This window comes from Xiphophorus hellerii, chromosome 22, assembly GCF_003331165.1.
Source record: "Xiphophorus hellerii strain 12219 chromosome 22, Xiphophorus_hellerii-4.1, whole genome shotgun sequence".
Classification (NCBI taxonomy): domain Eukaryota; kingdom Metazoa; phylum Chordata; class Actinopteri; order Cyprinodontiformes; family Poeciliidae; genus Xiphophorus; species Xiphophorus hellerii.
The window spans coordinates 29,096,142-29,111,177 of NC_045693.1; the positions used below are offsets into that span (position 1 = coordinate 29,096,142).

The 15,036-nt window shown below is 39.3% G+C and overlaps 1 protein-coding gene across 1 annotated transcript; it reads right to left on the reverse strand.

Moving 5' to 3' along the window:
• Positions 1–78: 78 nt before the first annotated feature.
• LOC116713166 (carbonyl reductase [NADPH] 1-like) lies at positions 79–15,030 on the reverse strand. The gene is given in 8 exon segments (XM_032553182.1): positions 79–711; positions 813–866; positions 11,442–11,650; positions 12,300–12,407; positions 12,635–12,760; positions 12,763–12,803; positions 14,163–14,295; positions 14,908–15,030. Coding segments are annotated over 7 exon segments (825 nt in total). The 5' UTR covers positions 14,276–14,295; positions 14,908–15,030; the 3' UTR covers positions 79–537.
• Positions 15,031–15,036: the final 6 nt, after the last annotated feature.

Sequence of the window (15,036 nt, forward strand, 5' to 3'; positions counted from 1 at the left end):
CCTTGATGCTGTTTGGCTGTACGTGCAAGTTGGATCTGATCGACCCAATACAAAATAACTACAGTCAGAAACAAATAGTTGTTTTGTCAGTCACTTTATTAGTATTTTTGATCAAGAGCTGTTTGAAAATCTTTAATAAATCAATGCAGTTAGGAAAAAAATATTTTATTGTAGAAAAACATTTTCACTTTTTAATTTAGAACAGGTAACTTCATCACATTAAGGTAATTGGAAATTTTCCAATGTAGTAACAGTGAGGAATAATAAAGGCAAAAATAAACTTGGTCAGCACTTTAAACATTCAAATACTGAAGGCATTTGAAGTAACAGGCACAAAAACATCACATTGGTTTGACCATTAAAGCAATAAAGCACCTTTGAAAAATGACCTACAGAAGAGCATTATTTAATATAGAAGTACATTGGTTCATTATTAGATTCCTGAATGCTAATGTTGCTAAAATATGTAAATAGCAAGAAAATTTGACCTTATTAGACTAGTGTTTGTGTTTTAAACATGAGCTGCCTGCAGGTTTTTCACCACGGCTGAACTTCCTTCTCAGAGACAAACTTCCCGTGGGGTTCAGCTGCTTCTGCCGGAAGCAGAGCCAGGTACACCGGCGTGACGGCGCCCTCGTCTGGAGACTTGGGGGCTTTTGGACCGGCCATGTCTGTGCGCACCCATCCAGGACAGCAGGCATTGAGCAAAATCTGAGTTCACGGTAAAACACAAGATTCATGCCAGCAGTTGACTTTCCTAAACACAGAGTGAATGGAAATGATCATAAAAAAATAAAGTCAAAGTGAGATACCCCGTCATTTGGCCTCTCCTTAGACAGACGACGAGCCAGGATCATGGACAGCGTCTGAAGGCACACAGAACAGAAACGCCTCAGACAGAGAATTTAACTCTTTACTGTTTATGAACAGAACTCCAAGCCTACTAGTAATCCGAAAAGTAAGATAAGGTAATTTTATTTATGTAGCACATTTTCTGCAACAAGGCAGTTCAAAGTGCTTTACGTGAATTAGAAAGAAATACAACAAAACAACAAACCAAAGGAAAGAGCAAAAGAAGAAAAAAGAAAAACAAAAAAGTATAACCCCATATTTAGGAATATGTAATCTGTGATTTATAAACCAGTAGGGGTTTCTCTGAATTCTTGTTCTGATAATATTGATCTAATATAGTTTCTCTAGATAAGCCAATAGGAGTTTCTCTAGATTCCAAGTTTGCTCTCATTCATGAAGTACATGCTCCTATTTTAAGTATATGTACTCCATAATTTATAAGCTAGAAGGAGTTTCTATGGATAATAATAAGCTAAGTATTAGTCTAAAGTAATAAAAGTGTTGGTTCTCCATGTTTGATTCTATAAAGTAGATGGTGTTAAATGTTGATCTGAGGTAGTGAGTAGTTTCTCTAGGTGAGTTTCTCTGGATTCTAAGTTTGTTCTATTTCTGCAGTATATAAACTAAATGTTCCTGCTCTGGGCTGCTAAGCAGAATAAGGATAGCTCATAAAAGATCCAAGAACCTGTAACAGTTGACAGTAATTTACTGGTTGAAGTGGGCGCTTAAGTGTTCCATCACTTAAGGACTACGGAACACCAAACCTGCCATAACAACAAATAAATACAGAAATAAATAACTAGCTTAATGAATACAATAAAAAGCGTAAAAAATAAATTAATGTATCATTAAATGCAATAAAATTTTAAAAATGTATTCCATAATAGATCAATAAATCAGAGAAATTTATATTTGTACTTTAATCCAGATATTATAATTTATCTCCATGTTCTTATTCTCCATTAACGAATATTGTTTCTTGACTTTTTAGCAAATTTGACTTTAATGCTGTATTGTTTCTTTCCAGCCCCTTTATTTCCTTACAAATATATTTTTATTTTTTTCTTAAACATTTTTCTGTTAAGTTCACATAGCCGCTTTTGATGCTTAATTCCAATTTTTGGCTGACATAAAATTTTTTGTGTGCATGTGTGTAGTCATTCGTACTACTAAGTAAATGTGACCACAACCAGACTTCTTTGTGAACGTTTTTCAACCCTAAGAACCCCTGACATGCAGAAGAAGAACGTTGACGTGACGCAGCAGCACATGGATTGTGGAAGTGATCATGGATGCTGCCATCTATGGATCAATTTTAAAGTTACTGAGCAGTTGAAGTCGATAGTATTGTCACAAGATTGTAAACAGAAGAAGGAAGGAACATTGACTTTTAGAGCAGAATTATGACATCTCAACTAAATTATGTAAAAGTCAGATAAAATGTGAAGTGACTGTTTTGACTACTGAAATTTGAAAACTATCTGATATATGTCAGATTTTAGACCACATATGGAAGTGACACAAATCACTTTTTTTGGGCGGGTGAAAAGATTGCACTTTGGCTGTTCAGACTGCAATTTAAAGGTCAGCTTTGAATCTGATTGGCCCGTAGTGTGAACTTAGCCTAAGTTGTCTTTTCCATCGCAATGTGAAAACACAGGGAGAAGCCTTTTGAAACAGCTGGTACAAAAATCTAACTTCTCTCATGTTGTTGCTAATTAACTTTGGTGTTTTGAAGATTTGGCATTTTAAGGAACCTCAATGTTAAATTAGCATCTTTAAACATTTTTAATAATTCTTCATTTATCTGAACCCAAAGCAGCCCATAGCAGTTGATCTACATTGTGCAAATAAAAATGTAGAATTTATGATAAATAACTTTGTTCTACATAGAAATAAAAATATTCAAAAAAAGTGCCATTTAATAATGCTGCAGCTACAAATTAAGTACAAAGAAATGTCAGCTCGCAGTTCTCCTTTAAGAAGCAATACTATCTTAAAACTGGTTCCATGTAACCAATCAGGTCATATTAGTTGGAAATTAAAATTTATTTCATGACTGTTAGGAAAGTTATCCTCCTGTTCATTTACTCATGAGTTTATTTTACAAGTTATGTTTTCATATTATTCTTTTCATATTATTCTTTTATATTATTACTCTCATATTATTCTTCTTTTTATATTTACTTAACTTCTCTTTCTTTTGTAGTATGTTATTAACTTTGTTTAGGATGTTTGCTTAGAAGCTAAAAACGTTAAACATTCATGTGTTATTAGTTCCATATGTAACTGATTAGTTGTGGTCAGCCACATGCCCTTATAAGGGCATGTCCATGAGAGGTTCCAGAATGTAAAGACGGTTGGTCAATTCTCTGTGTGACTGTGTGAAGAGAAGCCCAACCTCCTTTTTCTATACAATAAAGAGAAATGCAAAGAAAGAACTGGCAGAATTGAGTCCGGACAGTGTTTGACAGCGATTCGTCGCGTCTGTTCTCAATTCTCCTATTCTGCAGAAAAGAAATCAAAAGAAACCTAATCTCTGTCTCTGGCTGGTTCTTTGCAGGTTGTGACAAAATAAACCTATCATTTTTGGAGGCTCGTCCGGCATTCCCAACATACCCGCCGCTGACAGACGGAGGACAGACGCGCTGAAAACTGCCGGCAGTCAGGTTCTTTAACCTGAAAGTCCCGGGGGGTAAATTCCCCGCTGGGCCAGTGTCTTAGGTCAACCTCTTTCAGCCAACGGCGGATTGACGGGACTCAGACCCGAGACAGAGCAGGAATCAGCCAAGTAAGTAAATAATGTGGTATCCGGGTGGTTTTCAGTCCCCCGTTTGATGTAAAGTAAAGAAGGGAAAGTATAAAACACACACACGAAGGGAAAGAAACCTGTGAAACCTTAAAAAAACACAGTGGGAAAGCAAGTGGTGGGCCTTGTTGGGGATGTGTAGCAAGAATCCTCCACTCAAATCATTTATTGAGTTGAGTCGAAGCGAGGATTACCACGACAAGAATTTAACCACCACCCCACTTCCAACCCCCGTTCTGTAGCGTCCACCCTAGGTGTCATAAAGAACGGGACGAAAACACTGTAAAAAATGGGTTCTTCACATGGGAAGGTGAAAAGTCTTAAAGGGGATGAAAAGTTTATGTGTGAGATGGAGCCAGGTAACTTAAAATACCTCGCTAAATGGAAAAAAAAGTACGGAGTAAATGGTGTATTGAAAGTGGAACAATGGAAGGACGTGGTGTGTAAATTAGAAACAAGTGTTAGTTCAAAAACTGGTACCAGACAACAGAAAAAATTAAAGGAACTTGTAGTTGCACGTAAGTGGTTAACCCAGGCACAAAATAGACATAATGCGCGTGCTAAAAATAAATTAGGCCGAAAAACCGAAGCTTTGTTTGTTAGACCAGAAGATAATGAAACTCAACCTCGAGCTCAAGTATGTGCAAAAAAAACCCCACCCCCAGCCTTTGACCCAAAGGAGGACGCTCCAGAGGCATTAAGGGGGGTTTCAACAGGCCAGCCTGAAAAACTAGGAAAAAAAGAGGAAACTTTGGGTCCCTCTCAATCTACTCGTAGTAAAACAACCCCAATAACTGCTAAAATCCATGTACAAATGGAAAATCCTCCTCCATATAATTCTTCTAAAACTCCGGGTTCTTCTAGCTCATATCAAAAGTTGTACCCTTCACTGTCTGAGCCATCAGAAGAGTTATATCCAATGGTTCAGGTTGCAAATCCTAATCCGGGAGAGGAAAATAAACAACCTACAATACTAGTTTTCCGTCCGTGGTCTCTTGAAGAAGCCAGAAAAGCTGTAGAAGGTGTAACTTCTCCAAAAGAAGATCTTGATAAATGGATCATGGATATGGAAGGGATTTATAATTCTTATGGATTAGAAAACATCTGGTAGCATTTAACACCTCCACCGTTCATGAGTTAATGGAGTATGCACGGCATGCAGAGAAACATGCAAAAACAAAGGGAGATGCACAAATCTTCTGGGCAGATTCCACCTCTGACCCAGAGGAAGTGTTTTCATTTCAAAGCACCCGACCCCCTCAAGGAAATAGAGGTGGTTTTCAAGGAAATAGAGGTGGCCCTCGGTCTAGGGGGTTGTCTCAGTTAAGAAATAGAATACCACAAACAGAGGAGGGGTGTTGGATTTGTGGGTCACTAGATCACTGGTCAAAAGAATGTCCTAATCAGAGACAGGCGCCACACCAAAGGGGGAGGAGGAGAGGTCGCAGGGGCAATTCACGACCTTATCAGGCGTGACTAGATGAATCAACTGTTAAAAACGAAGTTCAGACTCACGTTGTTAATGTGTATGGGACAATGGAACTATTAAATGCATTAAAAGAAAAGCCGTATATTGTTCTGACTGTCCATGGTCAGCCTGTGACTTTCTTATGTGACTCTGGAGCTTGTAAAACTTGCGTTAAAGACAGTGTAGGACTCAAATCCTCCAATACTCCTATATTTGTAAAATCAGCAAATGGTCAAACTTCACAGGAGTGGATGTCACGCTGTACTGACATCTGTGATCCACAGACAGGAAAAAGGCTGCACGCCCCTGTTGTAATTTCACCTAGCTGCCCAATTAATCTCTTAGGGCGCGATTTGATGGGAAAATTAGGCATTGCAATTTTCCCTACAAAGGGAGGAATGAAAGCTGTAAGAGTTGAAAACGTTATGGCCACAGTAACTGAAAAACCAATGTATTATGCTCTGCAGCTGCCATTTCTTAAACAGATAAGTGAAAAAAGTGAACTCTTAATCAAAGCAAAAGAGTCTCTGTCTGTCCCTGTTGATGAAACACCGTTAGCAGAACTAGAAGTTATCATGAATGTGTGTTTAACAACAGATGACAGATATGCAAAAAAATTCTTAAAGCAGGAACCAATGTTGGTGACTACTCAGTATTTATATACTGACGGAAACTCATTTGCAGCAGCTTCTGTGCTTCTGCCCACACAACAGCTATCTCTTTATTGCCTACCAGGGGTCCCACATCTGTCTTTGTTTAAAGCTGATGACACACAAAGCAGAGACACAGGTCCCCGTTTAAAAGCAGCAGAAATGGCATCTGATTTTCTGCCTTGTTCTCAAAAATTAGGCTGGATGTACAGTCCGAGTACACAGCTTTGGAGAATGTCGTACAGAGTTCTCTTCGATACAGAACCAAAAGTTACAGATTCTCCTTGACTTAATCTAGATTCTACAGTCCTACTATCGCAGTCTGATGAGGATGACCTACAGACTTTGCCTGCTTCATTATGGTCCACAGGTCCAACAGATGTAGGATTAATTACTATAGTGGAACCAGTCACTATTACTCCAAAATCACAGTGTAGGCCCAGAATAAAACAATACCCGTTAAAACCGGATGCACAGGAAGGAATAAAACCTGTTGTACAGGACCTTTTGGATGCTGGAATAATTAGACCATGTTTTGATTCACCATGTAACACTCCAATTTTTCCAGTACAAAAGGCTGATGGAAAAAATTGGCGGATGATCCAAGATCTCCGAGCTGTGAATGCAGCAGTCCAAACTCGAGCCCCAAACGTTCCAGATCCACACACGTTGCTTAATTCCCTAGACCCAGAAAGCAAATTTTTCACCGTGATCGATTTAAGTAATGCTTTTTTCTCAATACCAGTACATCCTGACTCACAATACTGGTTTGCTTTCACTTTTGAAGGAAAAAAGTATACTTATACGCGTTTGCCACAGGGTTTTGCTGATAGTCCAACTATTTTCACACAAGCAGTTATGACTTGTCTGGAAAGTTTTACTCCGCAAAATGGTAGTCAAATCCTGGTATATGTAGATGATCTTCTCATAGCATCTAAAAGTAAAGCAGCATGTAAAGCAGATTCTCTGCAACTTTTACATCACCTTGCATCTACTGGAAATAAAGTTAGCAAATCAAAATTACAGTGGGTTCAACAACAAGTTCGCTATTTGGGACATCAGATTTCTGAAAATGGGAAGGAAATACATGATGAGCGTAAATCTGCAATAGCGAATGCTCCAAAACCTGTAACAAAAAAACAGATGATGGCTTTTCTAGGCCTCTGTAATTATTGCAGAGCCTGGATCCCACAGTTTGCAGAAAAAACACAACTGCTACTTAATCTCATTTATGAGACTCCTATGGCCATGTCTGAGGTGATAACATGGACACCTGAAGCTGAAAAACAGTTCACAGATTTGAAAACAGAGCTTATCTCATCCACAGTTCTTGCGCTACCTGATTACAGGAAGCCATTCGTTCAAACTGTTGATTGTAAAAATGGGTTTATGTGTTCAGTCCTGTTACAGTCTCATGGAGGAAAATTAAAACCTATCGCATATTATTCCAAACGGCTAGACTCAGTCGCATCTGCACTTCCTTTATGTTTACAAGCTGTATGCTCAGCTGCTCTAGCTGTAGAAAGTTCAGCAGAAGTGGTCTTATATCACTCACTAAATTTATTAGTTCCTCATGCTGTAGATGTGCTGTTGTTGCAGGCAAAAATGTCTTTTCTGTCACCTGCTCGACAGCTCTCCTACACAGCACTTTTGCTTTCTCAGCCTCATTTAACAATTCAGAGATGTACTGTTCTTAATCCTGCTACTCTTGTTCCAACTGCTACAGATGGTGTTCCACATGACTGTGTGTTTGAAACTGAAAAATTACAATTACCTCGTCCAGATTTGTCTGATGTGCCATTAAAAACTGGCAATGTATGGTTTGTGGATGGATCTTGTTCCAAAAATTACAAAGGGGAGACTCAAACAGGTTACGCAGTGGTGACCTCTGCTGGTGAAGTAGTTGAAGCCAAACAGATCAAAGCACATCATTCAGCCCAGGCTGCTGAACTAGTTGCTTTGACCAGGGCTTGCGAGTTGGCTAAAGGTCAAGATGTCACTATTTATACTGATAGTCAATATGCATTTTCTACAGTTTTCTTTTTTGCTAAACAATGGGAACGCAGGGGTATGACTACTAGTACTGGCAAATCTGTTACACATGCTAAGCTTCTGTTATCGCTGCTTCAGGCCATACTTTTACCATCTAAGTTGGCCCTTCTCAAATGTGTTGCTCACACTAAAGGGACTGATTTTGTGTCAACTGGTAATCGTTATGCAGATAACACGGCTAAGCTAGCTGCTACAGGCGCTTTTGGTGTGTCAGAGATATATCATGCGACATCACAGGAACTTCTTATTGATCTAGAAATTCTCCTGTCACACCAACAAGCTGCTCACCGTGCTGAACAACGCTCATGGTTCAGTAAGGGTGCTGTTAGGAACACAACAGGCCTTTATATGCTTAACAATAAACCTATTCTTCCTAAAAGTCTTTTTAATGCTGCAGCAATTCTGACTCATAGTTGTTGCCATGTGTCCACAGGTGGGATGGTTCACATAATTCAGCAGCATTTTTCAGTGTTTGGGTTTAATGTATATGCTAAAACTTTCTGTAGAGCATGTACAATCTGTGTAAGACATAATCCACAAGGAAATGTTCGACCAAAGAGGGGTCAATTTCCTAAGCCACAATACCCATTTGAGACTATGCATATGGATTTCATTGAACTTTCTCAAAGTGGTCCCTATAAATATTGCTTAGTGATGATTGATGCTTTTTCTAAATGGGTTGAAATTGTCCCATCAAAACATGCGGATGCCCTAACTGTAGCTAAAGCAATATGCAGAACTATCATTCCAACTCATGGCATCCCACAGAAAATCTACAGTGACAATGGTCCACATTTTGTGAATCAAGTCATTCGGTTAATGGCAGACAGATTGCAGATAACATTAAAAAATCACTGTTCATACCATCCCCAAAGCGCTGGGTTAATTGAAAGAGCAAATTCTACTGTTAAATCCAGACTTAAAAAATGTATGGAAGAAACCAAAAGGCCATGGCCAGAGTGTCTGGATTTAGTGAAAATGTACATGAGAATTGTGCCCACTGAGAATGGTTTAACTCCTTTTGAAATAGTACACGGCAGAGCTTTTAAGCTTCCTTTATTTAAAGACACCACACCACCACCAGATGACAGTGAAAAAACTTTAGCTGATTACATGAAGGAAATGTTACAGTCTAAAGAAGTGTCAAATGCAAATTCACTGCCAGAAGAACCTTTGTCTTCACAGGACCTCCAGGTGGTGAAACCAGGCGATTGGGTTTTCATCAAGGCCATTAAGAGACAGAACTGGGCCTGCCCACGGTGGGAGGGACCGTTTCAAGTGCTTTTGACCACTCCCACTGCAGTAAAGATCGCTGAGAGACCATCCTGGATTCACCTCAGCCACTGTAAGTTGCAGAGAGTGTTGGAGACCTAGGTGGGGGCAGTGGGGAAGATCTGACTACAAAGGGGTGTGGCTATATAGGGTCACACGTCTCAACGTCAGCAGAAGAACTCATCACATCCCTGTTCCATAGAGTCCTAGGTAAACTCTAACATCTCTGTAACTGAGCAAAGATGGGGTCCTCATGGAGATGGGGCCTCTTTTGTGCTGTGGCTGCTGTGTGCGTGTCCTGTTTTTTCAGTCCAACCTCACTAATCCATCTGGGGAGAAGATTTGTCCATACCACTGCTATGAAGATCTGGCTAGGACACCTTCCAGACCATCACCATGACAACATATGGCAGACTTATGTGGAGATGTTGGCCAAAGAACGGAATATGACCAACTGCTACGTCTGCTCGGTGATGCCAAAGTCTACCAGAAAACCTACTCTGTATGTCAGTCCCATGAACAGGTCCCAAGCTGTCTGTTTTGCCTCTTGTGCTTTACGTTTCATGCCAGCGACTCCAGTCAACACTTCAGATGGTGACATCCTGATGAAAAGAGTGTGCACTGGCGTGACGCCTATCTTCACCTACAGTAATGTTACTGGATACCCATCACGGATGAAAGCTGTCACGATGCCAGGGACAAAACATCCGGTCTGTATCCATTCTCCACCAGGAAACTGGACTGTTCGGGTAGGCCATGTACCTGGATGCCAGCAAAATATCACTGATTTATTTCCTAGTTCCGTTTGTCCAAGTGCTGATGGGACTCTAATCCCATGTCCCATGTGGACACCTCGAGGAAATTATCCCACTGAGGGTGGTTGGTTTCTGTGTGGAGGAAGTAATATCTATGCGTCGCTACCCATGAACTGGTCAGGTACTTGTGCTCCTGTGTTTGTCTCTGATCATACCATCATAGTATCTACTGCAGCAGTACACTCTCATCACCTGCGACGGCGGAGAAATTCAGAAATTGTTTTCCAGCCACATGATCCTATCTGGGGTTCAAATGTTCCCAAAGAACACAAACATTGGAGTACTGCTGGGAAATGGGGACTGTCAATTTTTCCATGGGTTGGAGTAGCAAAATCTATGCTGATGATTGAAACTTTGGATTACAGAATGAAGGCCCTGGTAAATATTACCATGGACATTGAGAGAGGACAGAATCAACAACTTAGTGAAATGCGACTGATGGTTCTCCAAAACAGGATGGTGTTAGACATACTTACAGCTAGTCAGGGTGGTGTGTGTGTAATGATAGGAACATCTTGTTGTACTTATATTTCTGATGCTAATGAAACTCATATTGCTGAAGCCATGTCTGCCTTAAAGAATCTGCAACAAGCCATGTTACAGGATGCTGTTCCCTCACAAGGAGATTTCCTTTCTTGGTTCATATCTGGACCATGGTGGCACCTGCTGTTGAAATTAATGATGCCTCTTCTTATTATTCTTTTCTTGTTTTGTATTTTTACTGCCTGCATAATCCCATGTCTAAAATCTCTGATAGCCAAAACTGTTGGACATGTTCTATATCAATATCAACTTGTTGCCTCTATCACTGAGGGGCACCCTGATGTCTAACGTTATGATGGATGCATTGAAAATGTGCCAGCAAGTGATGTATTCCTGATGTCTGTGTTAGACTTCATGTATAATATGAAAAACAGGTGGGAAATGTTAGGAAAGTTATCCTCCTGTTCATTTACTCATGAGTTTATTTTACAAGTTATGTTTTCATATTATTCTTTTCATATTATTCTTTTATATTATTACTCTCATATTATTCTTCTTTTTATATTTACTTAACTTCTCTTTCTTTTGTAGTATGTTATTAACTTTGTTTAGGATGTTTGCTTAGAAGCTAAAAACGTTAAACATTCATGTGTTATTAGTTCCATATGTAACTGATTAGTTGTGGTCAGCCACATGCCCTTATAAGGGCATGTCCATGAGAGGTTCCAGAATGTAAAGACGGTTGGTCAATTCTCTGTGTGACTGTGTGAAGAGAAGCCCAACCTCCTTTTTCTATACAATAAAGAGAAATGCAAAGAAAGAACTGGCAGAATTGAGTCCGGACAGTGTTTGACAGCGATTCGTCGCGTCTGTTCTCAATTCTCCTATTCTGCAGAAAAGAAATCAAAAGAAACCTAATCTCTGTCTCTGGCTGGTTCTTTGCAGGTTGTGACAAAATAAACCTATCAATGACCTGTAACATTTAAATCTGAAATCTGTAACAAATGATGAATATCATTTCACAGCTCTGTAAATCCTACCGTCAGTCCAGTTTTCGACACTCCGTAGGCCGTATCCGGCCATCCATCTTGTTTGTGTTCGCCCTTTTTGGCCGCGTCAACGAATCGCTGCATCAGTACCGCCAGCTCGTCCTCTGTGATGTCGTCGCTACGGAAACGCTGCTGGAGTTCTTGACTGCAGTTGTTCAGAGTGCGGGAGCCAACAAAGCTGGAAACATTCACAACACGACCTAAGAAACAGAGAGGACATCAAAACCTATGCACAGCATAAACATAGTGTAAGATATCTATGTTCACACAGTGAATAAATACATCATCAAAAATATCATGGCAAGGTTCTGAAAACCCCATGGTGGACAATATCAATATTATCATAACGGGCCAGGAATGGACCCTTGAGGAACTCCATATACTATGTTTTATTTAATTATTTTAAATGTATTGTTTCATTTATAGATATTTCATGCCTGTCCATTTTCTCTACAGTCTATTTAAAGGTAAAATAGTTATGACATAGGGAATCTCAGCTGAAACTAGATGACAAAAGCAGAAGAGAATATGTTTTTAGAATCTAAAAAGATATACATATATTTAGCTTTTTTCCCCCCTTTTATTTATTTAAATATTTTTCTTCAGTTTTAGTTATAATAATTTGTACTGATTAAAGAGTTAATTTGATTTACATCTTCAAAATGTAAATCAGCGTTACTGATGAGGATGTCCACTCCTCCGTACTTCTCCTTGAAGAAAGCAGCAGCTGTTTTAATGCTGTCCAGGTCATTGAACAGTTCCCAAAAATATTTTGGATTTTTTTCCATAAGGTTATTGATGGGATGATCAGAAACCTGTATCAAAATGGAATGAGATTTGACTGTCTACCTCCAGCTTTGATGAGAGGCATGAAGTGAGTCAACATGTCTTTGGTAGCGAAGAAGTTGGTCTTCAAAGTGACCTCAGCCTGAGTCCCAAACGGAGCCGTGTCAGCCACTAAAGAGTCAACATGATGTTAGAGTCAGATATAAATCAATTCAAAAAGAAAAACACAGCATTATTATTAGCCCAATTGGAAAATAAATCAATTATTTTTGTGTATTACACGGATATAAATTCATTTGTTGTTTTCACCACACGTGATTTACCTTTGGAGTAACTACAGGTATGTTTAGATGTGAGTTTAAATCACAGACATTTGATCTGCATTGTTCCAAAGCTACCTTTGAAAGCTATCCCAGCGTTATTGATGAGGATGTCCACTCCTCCGTACTTCCCCTTGAAGAAAGCAGCAGCTGTTTTAATGCTGTTCAGGTCGTTGATGTCCAGCTGGTGAAACAGAGGCTTCAGCCCTCTGAGGCCAGAGACTCTACGGCCTCCTGACCTCGATCACTGCAAAACATTTCAATTTATTTTACGGTCAAATGTTGAAAATGTAGGTTATCTACACGTTTAGCTGCTAAACAGACTGATCTCAACTTACACCTGGTGACAAGGGTTTTACATACAAAACTTTTCAAGTAATTAATGCTAGGGGTTAGGGATGTATCGATTACAGATTTCTGACTCATCGCTGATTACCGATCTTTAAGAAACCTGACTTGCCAATTCCAAGTTTGGCCATTTGAAATTTAAATATAGCAAGAAAGTCACTGTGTTGGTTGACTATTGTTAATTGCAAATGTGCAGCTATGACCTGGTGGGTCTGTCAGTCAGTCTAACCTCACAGCAGAGCAAAAAAAAAGGGCAGTGATTAATTTTAAGAACTTTGCAGAGGTAGATATGATCAGTGGATAAGATGGGATTCATATGCAAGTATCGGCCAATAATCAATTTTTGGGAGATCAGCCAATATTTACATGAGGAAACTGATCTCATCTACCTCTGCAACCACTGTCCTCCAGTCTACCACCGTTAATAGTCACCCTACTGCCAATTTAGTGACTTTGTTGCTAAATTTTGTGACTTTTCAGACAAAAAAAGGGGGAAAAAAAGCAGGGTCGGCCAAAACTGTAATTGGCGCAGCCCTAAATATCTATCCATCCATCCATCCATCCATCCATCCATCCATTTTCTGTACACCCTGGTCCCTACATTTCGGGCGAGAGGAGGGGTCACCCTGGACAGGTTGACAGTCCATCGCAGGGCGCAGCTCTAATTAACACTATGTACTGTAATTTAATTTGAAATTATTCAGTAGGAATAATGCACATTAATCGACATTTCTGTAAATGTGCCAGAATTAGACAAAAGGCTGTTTTGTCCCTGGTCAATGCTCAAATTCTCCTGCTAAAAACAAGCAAAGGTTAAACAAACAAGGTTTATATGACTTAACTACCCAAATGTTATCAATTAATATAAAAAAAATATTAATGCAAACAATAAATAAAAAAAACTATGAAACTACAACCTAATTATCATAAAATGCATAAGAAGTAATCAAAACTAAATTAGTCCTTCTCTTAGATTTTTTCGTTTGTTTTTCCTCAGTGCTTACTCTTTGGTTTCACCTGGTGAAATCTGACAGGAGGACTCAACACTCGCCCAAAAATAATAACAAAAAAATAAATAAATAAAATTTCAACACTAAACCTCTAACAACATGTCAGTCTTTTACTGAAGTTCCTTACTCATTTATGATTGTGAACAATTAGGGTGGAGAAAGACACATAATTCAAAGAGGTGAAATGAAAATAAACTTTAAGAGAAACAGTTTATTCTTGTTCAGGTGTTGCCAGGTGAGCTACCTACACATCTCTGGAAGTGAGGTAAACGTCCCCTTGGAACTGCTTGCAGAGCGATCTGACGATGGCAAACCCAATGCCTTTGTTACTTCCAGTGACAATGGCGACCTTGGTTGACATGACTGTGGTGGGAGAGAGACCTGCGCACAAAGTCCAACAATGAACAAGCTACACATTAACAAACACACACCTACAAATTACATTCCATCTTTCAAAAACGGCCTCCAAGAAGAAGGTGCTAAGTGCAAGAAGAAGAGAAGGTGCTGACATTTGGATGAATGCAACAAGTCTCACAATGTTCATAAGATCAAAGATTGTGAGCAGATTGTAAACAGTACAGAGCCCACTTAGGGATAAGGGTTATTAATAATAATAATAATAATAACTATTATTATTATTATTATTGTGTTCCATCGCTATACATTTCCAAATACAACCTCACAGCAGATGGCGGCATTACCCCGTAAAAATAACTCAATATACCGCAAGCAGTACAAAATACGAGCATTTAAAAGAAGCTCAAATTAGGTCATAACCACAACATTTCACTTTAAACCTGGCGACAGACAACTGAGAGGGTGAGAGGGGTAAACCTGAAGATTTCGCGTCTGCTACTTGTTACATAATAATGACTTTCACTTTTTTCACGTAAGCAAAAGTGAAAGTGCTTTAGGCAACTTTACCTAAAGCAAACAATGCATAGACATAAAAAAATTCTCAATAACGAATACAGTTTATTGAAGGCGCCTTACTTCAGCTTGGAGAAGAAGCTGGAGGAGAAGCTGCAAGGAGCAGTAAAAATACCAGACTGGAACGAGGAAGCGTCCAGTCAGGTGGAGCTCCACAGGAAGCGGAAGTAATAAACAGGAAATATATGATGT